Below are 14,125 nucleotides of genomic sequence, written 5' to 3'. Positions count from 1 at the left end.
GTAATAAAAATTCAAAAGTACAGCCAATCCACTAAAATGTCTGCAGTAAAATCCCATTGTCTGGAGAATTAGAAAAGCATTCAACAAAACAAAGTTTAGCACGAAATATTAATTGAGTGAATTCTGAGAGAACAGGTCATTTATAGTATAAAACGTACTATGAAGACTTTCTAGTAAACATGTTTTTCCCACACATTACACATGCGGTAGATAGGTTAAAAAAAATTTCAGTATATCTTTAATGCCATTTCACAAATGTAAATGTAAAACCACCTCTCCGAAGTCTCATGTTGCTTTGCTACATCTTTCTTTTAGTTGATCAGTGCAATCCAAGGAGTGGACAAAGTGATTGGACAATTGATGAATGGACTTAAACAGCTGAACCTTCATGAGTGCATTAACATCATCGTTGTAGCTGATCATGGTGAGTTAGCAGAGTTGTTCTCTTAGCCGGCTAGCTCACATACAGCAGTGCACAGGTTTATAGTAAAACACCAGAAAAAAGAATGCATAGTGGGATATCTGACATTTTAGGAATTAACAGTTTATGAACTACTTAGCTACCTTTATTATGTGATATGGATGATTTACATGTTGCATCATAAGTTTTGTGATGTTGCATCATAAGTTTTGTGATGTTGCATCATAAGTTTTGTGATGTTTTAATAAATTAACTATACTAGAGCAATTTTGAAGAGATCCTACTACAAAACTTTACAAAACTTACCACAAAACTTTAACTTTTGTAAATTCATTGCTCTAAATCTATATATAATTGGAGTGTAGTTTTGGGCTTGATTAAATAATAACATTGGATAAAATAAATAAAAAAAAAAACATTGAAAATGCCATTGATTTAACAAAATTTCTGTTTAAAATCCCCTTTTTCTGTTTAAAAGGGCTGACATAAATACAATTTATAAAGTATTATAGTAATATCTCTGTTACATCTCTGTAATATCTCACATTTACTCACACTGGTATTGGAGATAGTACATGTTATACCACTGTACATTTACCACTGTAAATGTTACACCACTTATAATGCATTCTGTTGTCAATTTATAAATGCATAATAAAAATGGCTACAAACTCTGATGCCTTTTCATAACTAGAACAATAATAACAATGTGTATGAGCGTCTCATTAATGCATTATAGCGTTAGGCGTGTAGTCATGGGTCATTATACATAGGGCCTTCACAGAAATTTACTAAATGATCCCATAACCAGTTCTGCCTGGATGTGATATCAAACGGGAGGCTAAAATTCCCATGACTTTCAGTAATTCGACATTAGCATTACACAACCATTAGGGTTGAGGTTTGTAGTATGTGGTCTCATCGCATAGACACTACTCATACTTTCCCTTTTTCCTTTCCTTTTTTGAACGAAATTCTCCCAGACATTATGTCATTCCTTAATGTATTCACTCATTCACATTGCTAACTGCTTATTATGACCGCAGGGAATGCAGTCATCTGTTTAATCAGTTTAACCAGTTTATGCGATTTTCCTATTTGATTAACTGCCTAAATAGTATCACGACTAAGAAAGTGGTTTCCAGTCATCAGTTCAGAATGCTCCTACACATATTTTAGTCACTGAGCCAGAAGAATTTAACACAGTTCTTTACTAGCAGCAAGATTTCTAATAAACAAATCCATTTTAAGAAATTCTGTTCACATACCATTTGCTTAATTTTTTTTAATTATTGGGATGCAGTGCAAATTATCCGAATGGTAACACGTGTGTGGAAGCGGGGGCATGGTTGAGTGTTGGTTTGTGAATGGAGGGTGGAGGCGAAGGTGAGTGGTAAGGATTAAAGGCTAGATACAAGGGTAGAGGATAAAACGGGGAGATACAAGTGCCTCGTGAGAGAGAGACCTGAGCCACGCAGAGCCATGGGTGTGTGCACATTCACGTGTGTGTGTGTGTGTATGCGCAGAGAAATAAGAGTGCTGAAAAGTGAATGCAACAGTCAACAGCCTTGAGTTGTTCCAAGACTGCCTCCTGTATCCATATTCCCAACCCAACCCAGGGAAATTGTCTCAACATGAAACTATTCATAATTGTTTTCATACATTTCTATGTGGACCTTTAAAATTGAGGTTTAAAAAATGGATAATGAACAAGCGGCATATCTGCTTTCCATTTGCTTGGGCACAGATATTTTGGTGGGCTCACGGAAAAACAATAGCCATGCCTTGCTTTTGAAACTATAACAGGAAGGGACCCAGGCCAGAGCCTTGATTATGGAGAACTCTATAATTTTATTTATACACTTATAAAGTGGTGTCAGTCTGTCAGAGAAGATATAAATCAGCCAGGTGTTTCTGTTCAACAGCTACATTTGTGGAAGGCTGAGGCATGACATAACTTAATATTTTCTATTTGCATTTAATCAATTGGCAGACACTTCTATCCAAAAACACAAGTGAGTCAGAGCTACCACTTCTTGTATCTTATTTCTTTTACAATTGATTCAACATGTTAGAAACATCTTATGAAATCCTGTTAGGCGTTTGCCAAAAAAAAATATCAGAGTCTCAGAGGCCCAGATCAGCAGGGGCTTGGAAGCTGTGGAAGGGTGGATGGAACCAAACACTTGGTAATCCGAGAAGAAAATCTGTATCAGTCTGCAAGAGACTTGAAAATCATCAAAATTGTATTGAATGTTATTTATTCTATTGGCATTTAGAATGGTTAAATAAAAGTAGCAGACTTTGTCCAGTAGTGCAATGCAAACAACCAAACCATAAATCAGAGGAAATGATATTTGATCCTGGTACTGGTGACCACAATCCCATAACCATTCATGACACTCCCATCAAACAGGCTTGCAGATATCTTGGTGTTCATCTTGGTTGAAAGTGTTTGCTCCAGACTACAACAAAGATTATATTTTTTATGAAGACTTTTTGTTTTTGTAAATCAAAAAGTGATGGTTATATTTTACAAAGCAGATCTGGAAAGCATAAGGAGCTACAAGATTCAGGCAGGGTGCAAGAATATCTGAATTTATTTGAAAGCTTGTCAATGAACATCATAGGAATCCATTTATGAGCAATGTGAGCTTAGAAAAGTACCAAAAATAGGGACTAACCATGCCATGTCCTTTACTCTGAGTACCTGAGTACTCTGAGCTCCTACCCTCTGCTAGATATTACAGTGCAAGTGTAACCACTTCAAAAAGTTATTTATTCCAACTTCAATCAACATTTTAAACACTAACAGATGACTATGCAGTTGAACATGGACTTGTATCAATGTTTTTTATATACATATTATAGTTTAAACAATTGTATGTAGATGAATGGGTTTGAATGGTTTTGAATGTTGCAGAAAAACGAATACAAGGAAAATTTCCCAAAAGGGACAATAAATTCATCTCATCTCATCTCTCATGTATCTGTGTCTGGTTTTCCCCTTATCCTTTCAAGAGGTTAAACTTCTATTGCTCTGGTGTGTTGACTTTGTTTGGCTGGAAATTTGACGTGGATTGTGTGTGTGTTTGTGTGTAGGAATGGCAGAAATAAGCTGTGACCGAAAGGAGACTCTACAGAATTTCATAGGTGATGTTTCGCATCTCTATGTGAATGAGGGACCTTTTGGTCGAATCAGGGCAGTGAACCAAGAAGTCAGCTGTAAGTACACATATACGCACACATACACACACACACACACACACACACACACACACACACACACACACATAAACATGCTACACTGTACACATGATGAATGTTGGTATTCAGCATTGTGTAATGTTGGTAATTAGCCGGAAATTATAATCATGTTGGGTTTTTTTGTTTGTTTAATCACAGTAACACTGTTGCATTATTCCGATAATGGTTAATTTTTCCTTATTTTATATTACTGTTTGATATCAGTGATGTCATTCCTTGTTTGATGTTTTAACATTTTTGTGGCTGATACTTTAAAACGGACATGTTTTGTGAATTGCTGCAAAATGCCTTTATCTGGAACTCATGTATGTCGGTATCTATAACAAGCAAAGCACAGTGATTTTTAATGAGGTTCTTGCCATTAGTCATTGCATTGGTCACTCCTTTTACATGGTGTTAGCAGTGTTTGTATGTACAGATGTGTTTATGTCTATATCTTTCTTAGTGTCCAATGACAATACGTTTATTTATTTTTTTATTTTTCTCGCTCTATAGTAGATAGGGGTGTCAATTTTGGTATTAGCCTGTATGTTGTCTCCACATTTGTACCACAGCACTGTTGAATTCTCGATTCTGATTGGTCAGAAGGTGTTGATTAATTTTCTTTAACAGCAGCTCAGACAGTAATTCACAGGCTTATATTAATAAGCTTCTTCTAATATGTTATTGTTTCTATAGTAGCAGCTTGCAGAGGGAGTAGTATGGCAGATACTCCATGTAATCAGATTAAGAAATGGTGCGTAATTGTTGATATGTTGAAGTTTTCTCTAAGGAATCTCCAGTGTCAAAGCTTCTGTACCAGTCAAAATGTTAAAGCTGTATTTATTTGTACCAATAACTGGACCATAACTGAAAGTTTGTGTCTTCTGTTTGCAGTTGATCCTGCAGGCTTAGTGGCCAACCTGACGGTATGTAAATCATAAATTGAATCCACAACAGAAAAACCAAGCAATTCACTACCACAGAAAGCATTTCTGGAAAAGCGACTACATAAACATAGTGATATTTTTTAAAATGTCAATAAATAACATTCATATTCTATAAGACCACAGCATTTTCTCCTCTAACTCACCTAGTGCTTGATGAATAGCTTGATGAATAGCGTATCAGTTAAACCTGGACTGTTAGGGCAGAGAAAACACAACTTTGCATTGCTGTCTAGTTTTGGAGGCTGACACTGCTGATCCAAAATTAATACATGAAAAGAATGCTGTGCAAGTGTATTTATGATATAATTGTGTTTGGTGTCTAGTGTAAGAAGCCTGATCAAAAGATAAAGCCCTACCTCAAACCTCACCTACCCAAACGTTTCCACTATGCACACAGCAGACGCATTGAGGACGTGAACGTGCTGGTCAACTCACTCTGGCTATTCGAGAGGTACAATGAGCCTACTACACACACCTTCACTGCCTGTATGTGTGAGAATGTCTATAATATAATGTTTATTGTTTTCTGCAGATATCCAGGTTCTCTCCAATTTTGCTCTGGTGGAAATCACGGATATGACAATGATGACCCTAGCATGCAGGTGTGTGTGTGTGTGTACATTCTCACGCTTCCGTATTGTTCTAAACAACCTTTACATATATTGAGCACACTATCAGACCGACCTTCTCATGCTCTCACTCTCTTTGTTTAACTACTTCTGCCTCACTTCTCTCTTCCTTCATTCTAGGCAATGTTTCTTAGCTATGGCCCCAAGTTTAATTTTCAGACTGAGGTTGAGCCGTTCTCCAACATTGAGCTCTATAATCTTATGTGTGGTGAGTTTTTTTTTTTTTTTTTTTTTTTTTTTTTTTTTACAACCCTAGATCTCTGGTTCGAACCAAAGATTGTAAAGCATAGATCCAAACTCAAATATATAGTCACAAGCAGCAATCCATTAGGGTCCAAGCACCACTAAACATATACTTCCTAATGATCTATGTTTACCGGTGTCTTCAGATTTGTTAAGACCTGGTATTATTGTGTTGTATTTGTGTTCAGACTTATTGGGTTATGACTGAATCTTAATAATTTGATGCATATCACTCTATTGCCTTGTTCACTCTATTGGTTTCCCTCTATTGGGTTCATATTTTAGCCCACCTGCTGTACTGCATTGTTACTGAAGCTGTAGGAGGTGAAACTACCTTACCACTTTTTTTTTCTTCATGACCTTCACCGCCCAGCACAGTTTTGTCTTAAACATCCTGTTTCTCAGAATTATGCACTCCACTGCATTTTATTACTGTATATCTATGTATAAATATGTTTCTACAAAAGAATAATTTTTCCAGGTGCTCCTTGCTACAGCTGCACTAAATATACACCATAGTAAAAAATTTCCTATTCCCATTTGGTAGGCAGAGCTCTGCTGCTGTCACAGCTATGCTTTGATTTCTTCCTCTTCCCATTTTAGCAACAGGAAAAAGAGAGAGCAAAAGAGATTAAGGGCCAAGCCAAGTTCATTTCTGGCAATGGAAAACATAATAAGCAAAGTTATATTCCTGCACAAATATAGTATTATTGTCCCAAATGTTACCACAGAGAAGTGTTTGTGTGGCAGAGTAAGGAGACTTTGCCTGCATGGTACCAGTCACGGCTATGGCTTAAATATAAAACTATTTCAAATGAGAAGCTTATTAAATATCAAAGATAACCAGCGGTGAAAAGAGAACTAAAAAATTAAGTAAAAGTACTGATGCCAAAAAATGTACTGTGCGTAGAGTAAAAGTACCTTTTCTAAAAAAAAAAAAAAAAAAAAAAAAAAAAAAAAAAAAGAGTAAAAGAGAAGCTTGCATATCAGAGTAGTGTGTATTTTTTAATTGTGAGTGCTTGTCCCCTTTAATTTGCAACTGTAGTTCACATGATGTGACATTTTCCCATTCCCTTTCATGGCTGTTTGTCAAGAAGAATGAACACAGGGATCCTGCAACAGTGTTGTTTTGACTGCCAAAGTTTACAATACAAATGCCCTTTATGTGTAACATTCAGTAATACATACTGAATAAACTCTTGTTAATAAACTATATATATTTATGGTATATACATAGCCTGATAATCTGGTTAGGATAAAACCAAAGCTTACATCTATTTATATCAGTAGCTAGGGAGAATAAACAGTCCAGTCAACATCAGAGGGTTCAAAAGAAGTGGAAAACAATCAACAAAGCACTAAAATCAGGAGAGGAAATAGCAAGCACACTTGAAGGAAAAATAATGGAGTAAAAGTACTGTTACAGAACTTAAAACATACTCACATATACAATAAGTATAAGTACACCCATTTTAAACTACTTAATTAAGTAATATTATAAAAAGGCTCAAAAATTGGAAATTTTAATGGCAATATTTGCCTGATGAAAAATGTTCAAAGGCCTGTTTGTTTTCAGCGACTCAGGAGAAAAATCCTGATCTGATGGAATGCAAATGGTTACCTCATGTGCATTCCATCAGATTAAGGTTTTTCCTTGAAAAGCCCTGATCCAGTGGAATGGAAAAGCCCTGATCCAATGTGGTTACCTAATGGTTTAATAACACCAAAGATGGAAGCCTTTTTTTCCAAATGCATGGAAAACAACCTAGTCCAAGTACAGGCGAGCATGTAGCTTATATACATGATTTACAAAGCTAGCATAAAGCTGGAATACACAAAGTGGTGTCTGCAGATGTGCTGCGATTGTTCATAATGCAATCACATCATTCCCAATGTCAAATCTGTGGGTGGTCAGGTTGTCTTCTGGTATGTCCTAAACACTTATTACATAGAGAAAGAGAGAGACACACATGCATACAGGCCTAAAACTGTACGATTTCTAACGTATACACTTGCAAGTCTATACCCCATCCACCAGACAATCCTGTGACCTACCCTTAATGTTTAATGGCGTGGGAAATATTACTATACATAATTCTTTAAATTACAGACCTTCCTGAACTGAAAAGTGTTTCTTATTTCAAATAACTCAAATAAGTAACATTCTAGAGCTTTACACTCTGGTTACCCCAAAAGTGAAAAGGGAGAAAATTCCAGTTAAAGGTATTCTGACTGAGGCATAGGAGCATAGCAGACATTTTGAATCTCATTACAAAATGTATTGACTAAAACATGACTTTTTGCCAGAATTCAGCCACAGCAACATCAGATGCTGAATGAGTACAGGGGTGGCTGTTTAAATTAGTGTAACATCTGATTTTAATTTCTGTAAAACCCAGCATCCACAATCAGCAGGACATACAGCACTGTGCAAGAGTATTAGGCACCCTAATTTTTTAAATTAAAAAAAATATATATACACTATATTACCAAAAGTATTCGGTCACCTACCTTGACTCACATATGAACTTAAGTGCCATCCCATTCCTAACCCATAGGGTTCAATATGATGTCGGTCCACCTTTTGCAGCTATTACAGCTTCAACTCTTCTGGGAAGGCTGTCCACATGGTTGAGGAGTGTGTTTATAGGAATTTTTGACCATTCTTCCAAAAGCGCATTGGTGAGGTCACACACTGATGTTGGTCGAGAAGGCCTGGCTCTCAGTCTCCGCTCTAATTCATCCCAAAGGTGTTCTATCGGGTTCAGGTCAGGACTCTGTGCAGGCCAGTCAAGTTCATCCACACCAGACTCTGTCATCCATGTCTTTATGGACCTTGCTTTGTGCACTGGTGCACAGTCATGTTGGAAGAGGAAGGGGCCCGCTCCAAACTGTTCCCACAAGGTTGGGAGCATGGAATTGTCCAAAATGTTTTGGTATCCTGAAGCATTCAAAGTTCCTTTCACTGGAACTAAGGGGCCAAGCCCAACTCCTGAAAAACAACCCCACACCATAATTCCTCCTCCATCAAATTTCACACTCGGCACAATGCAGTCCGAAATGTACCGTTCTCCTGGCAACCTCCAAACCCAGACTCGTCCATCAGATTGCCAGATGGAAAAGCGTGATTCATCACTCCAGAGAACGCGTCTCCACTGCTCTAGAGTCCAGTGGCGGCGTGCTTTACACCACTGCATCCGACGCTTTGCATTGCACTTGGTGATGTGTGGCTTGGATGCAGCTGCTCGGCCATGGAAACCCATTCCATGAAGCTCTCTGCGTACTGTACTTGGGCTAATCTGAAGGTCACATGAAGTTTGGAGCTCTGTAGCAACTGACTGTGAAGAAAGTCGACGACCTCTTTGCACTATGCGCTTCAGCATCCGCTGACCCCTCTCCGTCAGTTTACGTGGCCTACCACTTCGTGGCTGAGTTGCTGTTGTTCCCAAACTCTTCCATTTTGTTATGATAAAGCTGACAGTTGACTGTGGAATATTTAGGAGCGAGGAAATTTCACGACTGGATTTGTTGCACAGGTGGCATCCTATGACAGTTCCACGCTGGAATTCACTGAGCTCCTGAGAGCGGCCCATTCTTTCACAAATGTTTGTAAAAACAGTCTGCATGCCTAAGTGCTTGATTTTATACACCTGTGGCCAGGCCAAGTGATTAGGACACCTGATTCTGATCATTTGGATGGGTGACCGAATACTTTTGGTAATATAGTGTATCTTAGGTGTTTATTTTATGACTTGTGCCTCATTGGGTGAGTAAGAAACATTTCAGCTTTCCAAACATTACTTTATCCAACCAAAATTAAATGTTACAGAAAATGGTTGTATGTCAATAAAATAAAATATTAAGTAATATTGGGCAACTTTTCAGACCAAAATAAATGAAGGCTGTCAGACTTCAAAATACTTGCAAAACAGAAGCAAGAGTGACAGTCTCCAGAAGAACTGTGTCATATTCTCCATAATGTTAAAAAAACAACAACTCACCAGCCAATTTTCTAACACTGCACAAAAATCTACTTCACACTACTGATGCATTATTAAAGGGTTATACAAAGGGTTGTTATGCCTCGCTAAGTATTGACTTTGTTTACTGTTTAGTACTCTTTATGTTACATAAAGGAACATTTAATTTCATAATTTTTTTAAGCCGTTATTGCTTTACAGCATTCCTTTACATGTACCTAAGGCTTTTGCACAGTACTGTATGCATAAGTCTGTCTTTATTATTGTTATTCATAAGTCTTTATTAGGGATTATCTAAAAATCCTGATTATAATCAAGAGTGGGGATGAACTCACCAGAAAATATGGTAAACAGGCGTAAAACTATAATCATACTCCAAAAAAATAGATAGATAGATAGATAGATAGATAGATAGATAGATTTTTTTTCTGGCAAAAAAAAGAAAAAAGCAATTTTTTGATGATTTCCACAGCTCTTGTTGTGCTAAGAGACACATGTCTCTCAGCACAACAGCTGTGAAAACATCTGACGTTCTTTGTGCATCCTGTGATGATGACTAACATGACTAACATGTAACATGTTAGATGACTAACAAAGCTGTTTTTGATGCATCTGATATGTTGACTTTGAAAAATGTTCGCATGTGTATTGTTTGTGGACAGAAATCTAAGCAACACATTGTAATCAAACAGGAAGAATTGTTCTATGCCTCATACGTTAAGTATTTTTTTTTTTAATGTGCCACAGATGTAGATCCTCCATACCACTTATCCTGCACAGGGTTGTGGGGAAGCCTGGAGCCTATCCCAGGGAACTTGGGGCACACCCCGGATGGCATTGCAGAGCACAATCACACACATTCACACACTATGGACAATTTGGAAATGCTAGTCAGTCTGCAATGCATGTCTTTGGACTAGGGGAGGAAATTAGAGTAAACCCCTGAAGCACGGGGAGAACACGCAAACATACACACAGGGCAGAGGCAGGATTTGAACCCCCCAACCCCAGAAGGGGGAGGCCAACATGCTGACCACTAAGCCACCATGCTTAAGCCACCATGCTTAAGCCACCCTAAGATATCAATCCTAAAGTACTAATATTTTATTTACTACATTCAGCTCTTTTCCGTTTTCTTTTTTACTAGCAATAAACCAATGCATCATGGAGTCAGAAATATGTTTTCCAAGTCTATCTGGCAAAGGAGGAGGCGTCGCAGTCATCTATAATGATAATCTAGGCATCACATAAAAACCTAGTCATAAGTTCAACGCATTTGAAGTTCTTTATACTAACATAACATACGTAGCCACTAAAAATAGGTCTACCCAGGTGATTCCAGTAATTATTATTTACAGACCCTCAGGGCCATATTCGGAATTCCTATGTGAATTTGCAGATTTCATCTCTAACCTGGTTGTTTCTTTAGACAAGGCATTAATTGTTGGAGACTTTAATATTCATTTTGATAATCCAGATGACCCTCTGAGAACAGCAGTTGTGTCCATTCTACATTCGTAGGGGTTAATCAGAATGTAATAGGACCCACTCATAGTGGTGGTCACTCTCTTGATTTAATACTAACATTCGGATTAAATATAGAAAATATAGTCTCATGTCCACAGTCTGAAGCTATCTCAGGTCATTACCTCATCTCATTTAAAATGTGTCTTAATCATAATATATGCACCTTGCCACGTCACCATGTCAAACTTACTTTTGCGTCAACAACTGCACAGAGTTTTATCAGTAATCTTCCAGATTTACTAACTATGATTGGATCACCGTCTGATCCCAAAGAACTTTAAAACAGACCACTCGAAAACTAGAACGTAAATGGCTTCAAACTAAATCGGTAGTATTTCAAATAGCATGGAAGGAGAGCCATTTGAGCTATAAGAAAGCTCTTAGTGCTGTTAGATCAATGTATCTCTCCACCCTAATTGAAGATAACAAAAATAATCCTAGATTCTGGCTTGCTCATTAGGGATAAATTCACATATTTACAATATATCTTTTTTTTTTTTTTTTTTTTTTGTGAATCCATCTATTTCTATCAAGCTGCTTTGTGACAATGTCCATTGTTAAAAGCGCTATACAAATAAAACTGAATTGAAATGAAGTGCTTTGAGTTGCTATTTCCACACATTTAGTTCCCATTCTTCTCTGCATTTGTGATACAGATGTATTAGAAGTCACTCCAGCTCCTAATAATGGGAGTCATGGAAGTCTGAATCATCTGCTGCGCTCTCCACCCTACACTCCTCAACCTCCAGTGGAGCAGAGTGCACCAGGCCAGTGTCAACTAACCAGCCTGGAGCCCACCGACCAGCTCGGCTGCTCCTGCAACACCCTGGTACACACTCACATATCACAATAATTCCTCACACCAATGGTGGTTTGTCCACAGGGGCAGGTGGGGCAATGCTCAACCATATATATCATCTGCACAACAAATTTTAATCTTCAAAAAGTCGTCAACTTCATACATTTTAAATTCCACTAAAATACTAATTACCACTCTTGAGTGGCCAATGATTTAGAAAATGGTGCTGTTTGACAAATATAAGCTGATGCGCCATTAAATTGCTCACCTTTCTAGATGTTGCACAATCTTGGAGCAGTGTATTCACTGCCCCACCTAGTTTCCGTAGAGTTCTTATTGCACCTGGTGGTCAAAACTGGGAACTGCAACAAATGCTAAAAGAGGTCCATTAGGGCAGATATCACGCTGCTCCTTGCTCACTCATTGTGTTTATGAGTAGGGGAGGGGAAGTGCAGAGGACAGTTTATGATATTACCATGATATTATCCTCTGTTTTTGCCTCACGTACTGTCATAATCCAATCACACACATGCAGTGAGAAATGCTAACATGCCCAATCATTAAGAATCTCACACTCTAGCACTCACACACTCATCCTCGCTAATACTCCTAGCACATTTTCTGAAATATTCGCTAAAATGCTTTGTTGTTTAAATATTAATATTGGTGTAACTGTATGTTTGCTGTAGGGTGGCATCAATCCAAACTCTCGCCTCAACCTCTCTGACACAGAAGGTAATAATTATTGTGTGTATTTTACGTAGATATACATATTAGAGACCACATTTGGTGCTAGAGGGTGTGTGATTGAGTTTAATATAAGTGTTTACTTATTTGAGAAAGTAAGTAAAAAGATGATTCTCTACAACAGTGACGATTTTAACAACTGAGTTGCCTTCCTTACTTAACTCAAATAATAGTCTACCAAGGTTGATAAAACAAATTCATATTTGCCTAGAAAACTGGCTAGCAACCTCAGCTAATAGTGCTTTGTGTTATGCAGACAACCCATGCAGAAGCACTTAATCTCATCATATTTAACATAGTTTTTTTTTTTTTTTTTTACACATCTTGGCACTGTGTATTGTTACAGGAAAACATGGCACAGTTCAGGAGTTTTTTTTTTTTTTTTAATCTATATTGTTTGGGAATATCCCAGCTAATGGAGAACGTTATTAGAACATTTAGTATAAGGTTATAACAAGGTTAGGTTGTAACGTTTCAAAAACACTACACAAAAGCACGAGGTTCACAGTTAGGAGCTAAAAAGTAAACCCCTTATGTTAATGTTGTAGAAATAAAATATAGGAATAATGTTCAGAATGTTCACATCCTAAGAAACAAAAGTTTTTAGATTCGAAAGGTTTACAAAAATGTTTAATAATCAGAAGGAGTCCTGGTAAGGTGGTAAATGGCTTTGTAAAGAATGATGTCCAAAGCTATCTAGGTCTCTAGTATGTATATCAAGTACTTTTGTACCGTATCAGGGGTGGACAAATCATAAATTTATGAGCTAGCCAGGTAAAAGCTCCAAAGTGTTGCCCATCCCAATGATTTGGCTGCCTGAAAACCTCACTGACAAGGCTAAAAACTGATGTAATAACATATGTCAAGCTTGTTAGCTAGTAAAGGGCTCTAATATAGATGAAGGGAAACAAAACGTATGTAGCACAAAAAGTTTGAAAGCCATTGTTTTAGCTATGGACTATGGTGTTCAGTGTTTTTGCTATGGTGTTCAGTGTTTTAGCAATGGACTATGGTGTTCATTGTTTTAGCTATGGGCTATGGTGTTCAGTGTTTTTGCTATGGTGTTCAGTGTTTTAGCAATGGACTATGGTGTTCATTGTTTTAGCTATGGGCTATGGTGTTCACTGTGTACAACTTCAACTTCACCTTTATTGTCGCACTAGGGGAACTATTTTGCAGCAAAGTGCCAAGCCATAACCATATCAATACAAAATTTTAGTATTAATAAATAATACAGTACAATACAACAATATAACAATACATATGATACAAAGTTACATAAGATATAATCACCAACCTCCTACCAATAAATTATCTGTCTTCAGGTGGAAATTAATTAATGTATTGTATTTTAACTTTGTATTTAACTTCCTTAAAAAACAATCATTGTTGAACCTTTTTCCATAACATTGGATTCAAAACTCAATTTGCTGTCAATCACCACTCCTATGTACTTATAACTTTCAACCAGTACAATGTCTGAGCCTTTTATTGAAGTCATCAGAGGGCTACGTTGTGACCTCCTTAAGTCAATCACCATGTCCTTTGTTTTTGTAGCATTTAACTGAAGAAAGAATTGACTA

The 14,125-nt window shown here is 37.2% G+C and overlaps 1 protein-coding gene across 2 annotated transcripts in view; it reads left to right on the top strand.

The window, feature by feature from the left end:
* LOC113547134 (venom phosphodiesterase 1) overlaps positions 1-14,125 on the top strand; it is a 47,519-nt gene that overhangs the window by 12,644 nt on the left and 20,750 nt on the right. Inside the window, exons 12-19 of one of the 2 annotated variants that reach the window (XM_026947366.3) lie at positions 316-424; positions 3,524-3,646; positions 4,565-4,596; positions 4,941-5,068; positions 5,150-5,219; positions 5,367-5,454; positions 11,653-11,825; positions 12,485-12,530. In XM_026947366.3, coding sequence (XP_026803167.2) covers positions 316-424; positions 3,524-3,646; positions 4,565-4,596; positions 4,941-5,068; positions 5,150-5,219; positions 5,367-5,454; positions 11,653-11,825; positions 12,485-12,530 — 769 coding nt within the window. Of the gene's footprint in view, positions 1-315; positions 425-3,523; positions 3,647-4,564; positions 4,597-4,940; positions 5,220-5,366; positions 5,455-11,652; positions 11,826-12,484; positions 12,531-14,125 lie in introns of both variants that reach the window. The other variant, XM_053237135.1, reaches the window with a different exon arrangement.

The sequence above is a fragment of the Pangasianodon hypophthalmus genome, chromosome 9 (genome assembly GCF_027358585.1).
Source record: "Pangasianodon hypophthalmus isolate fPanHyp1 chromosome 9, fPanHyp1.pri, whole genome shotgun sequence".
NCBI lineage: Eukaryota > Metazoa > Chordata > Actinopteri > Siluriformes > Pangasiidae > Pangasianodon > Pangasianodon hypophthalmus.
The sequence above is the reverse complement of the archived record's forward strand: the minus strand, read 5'-3'. Positions and strand labels throughout refer to the sequence as shown.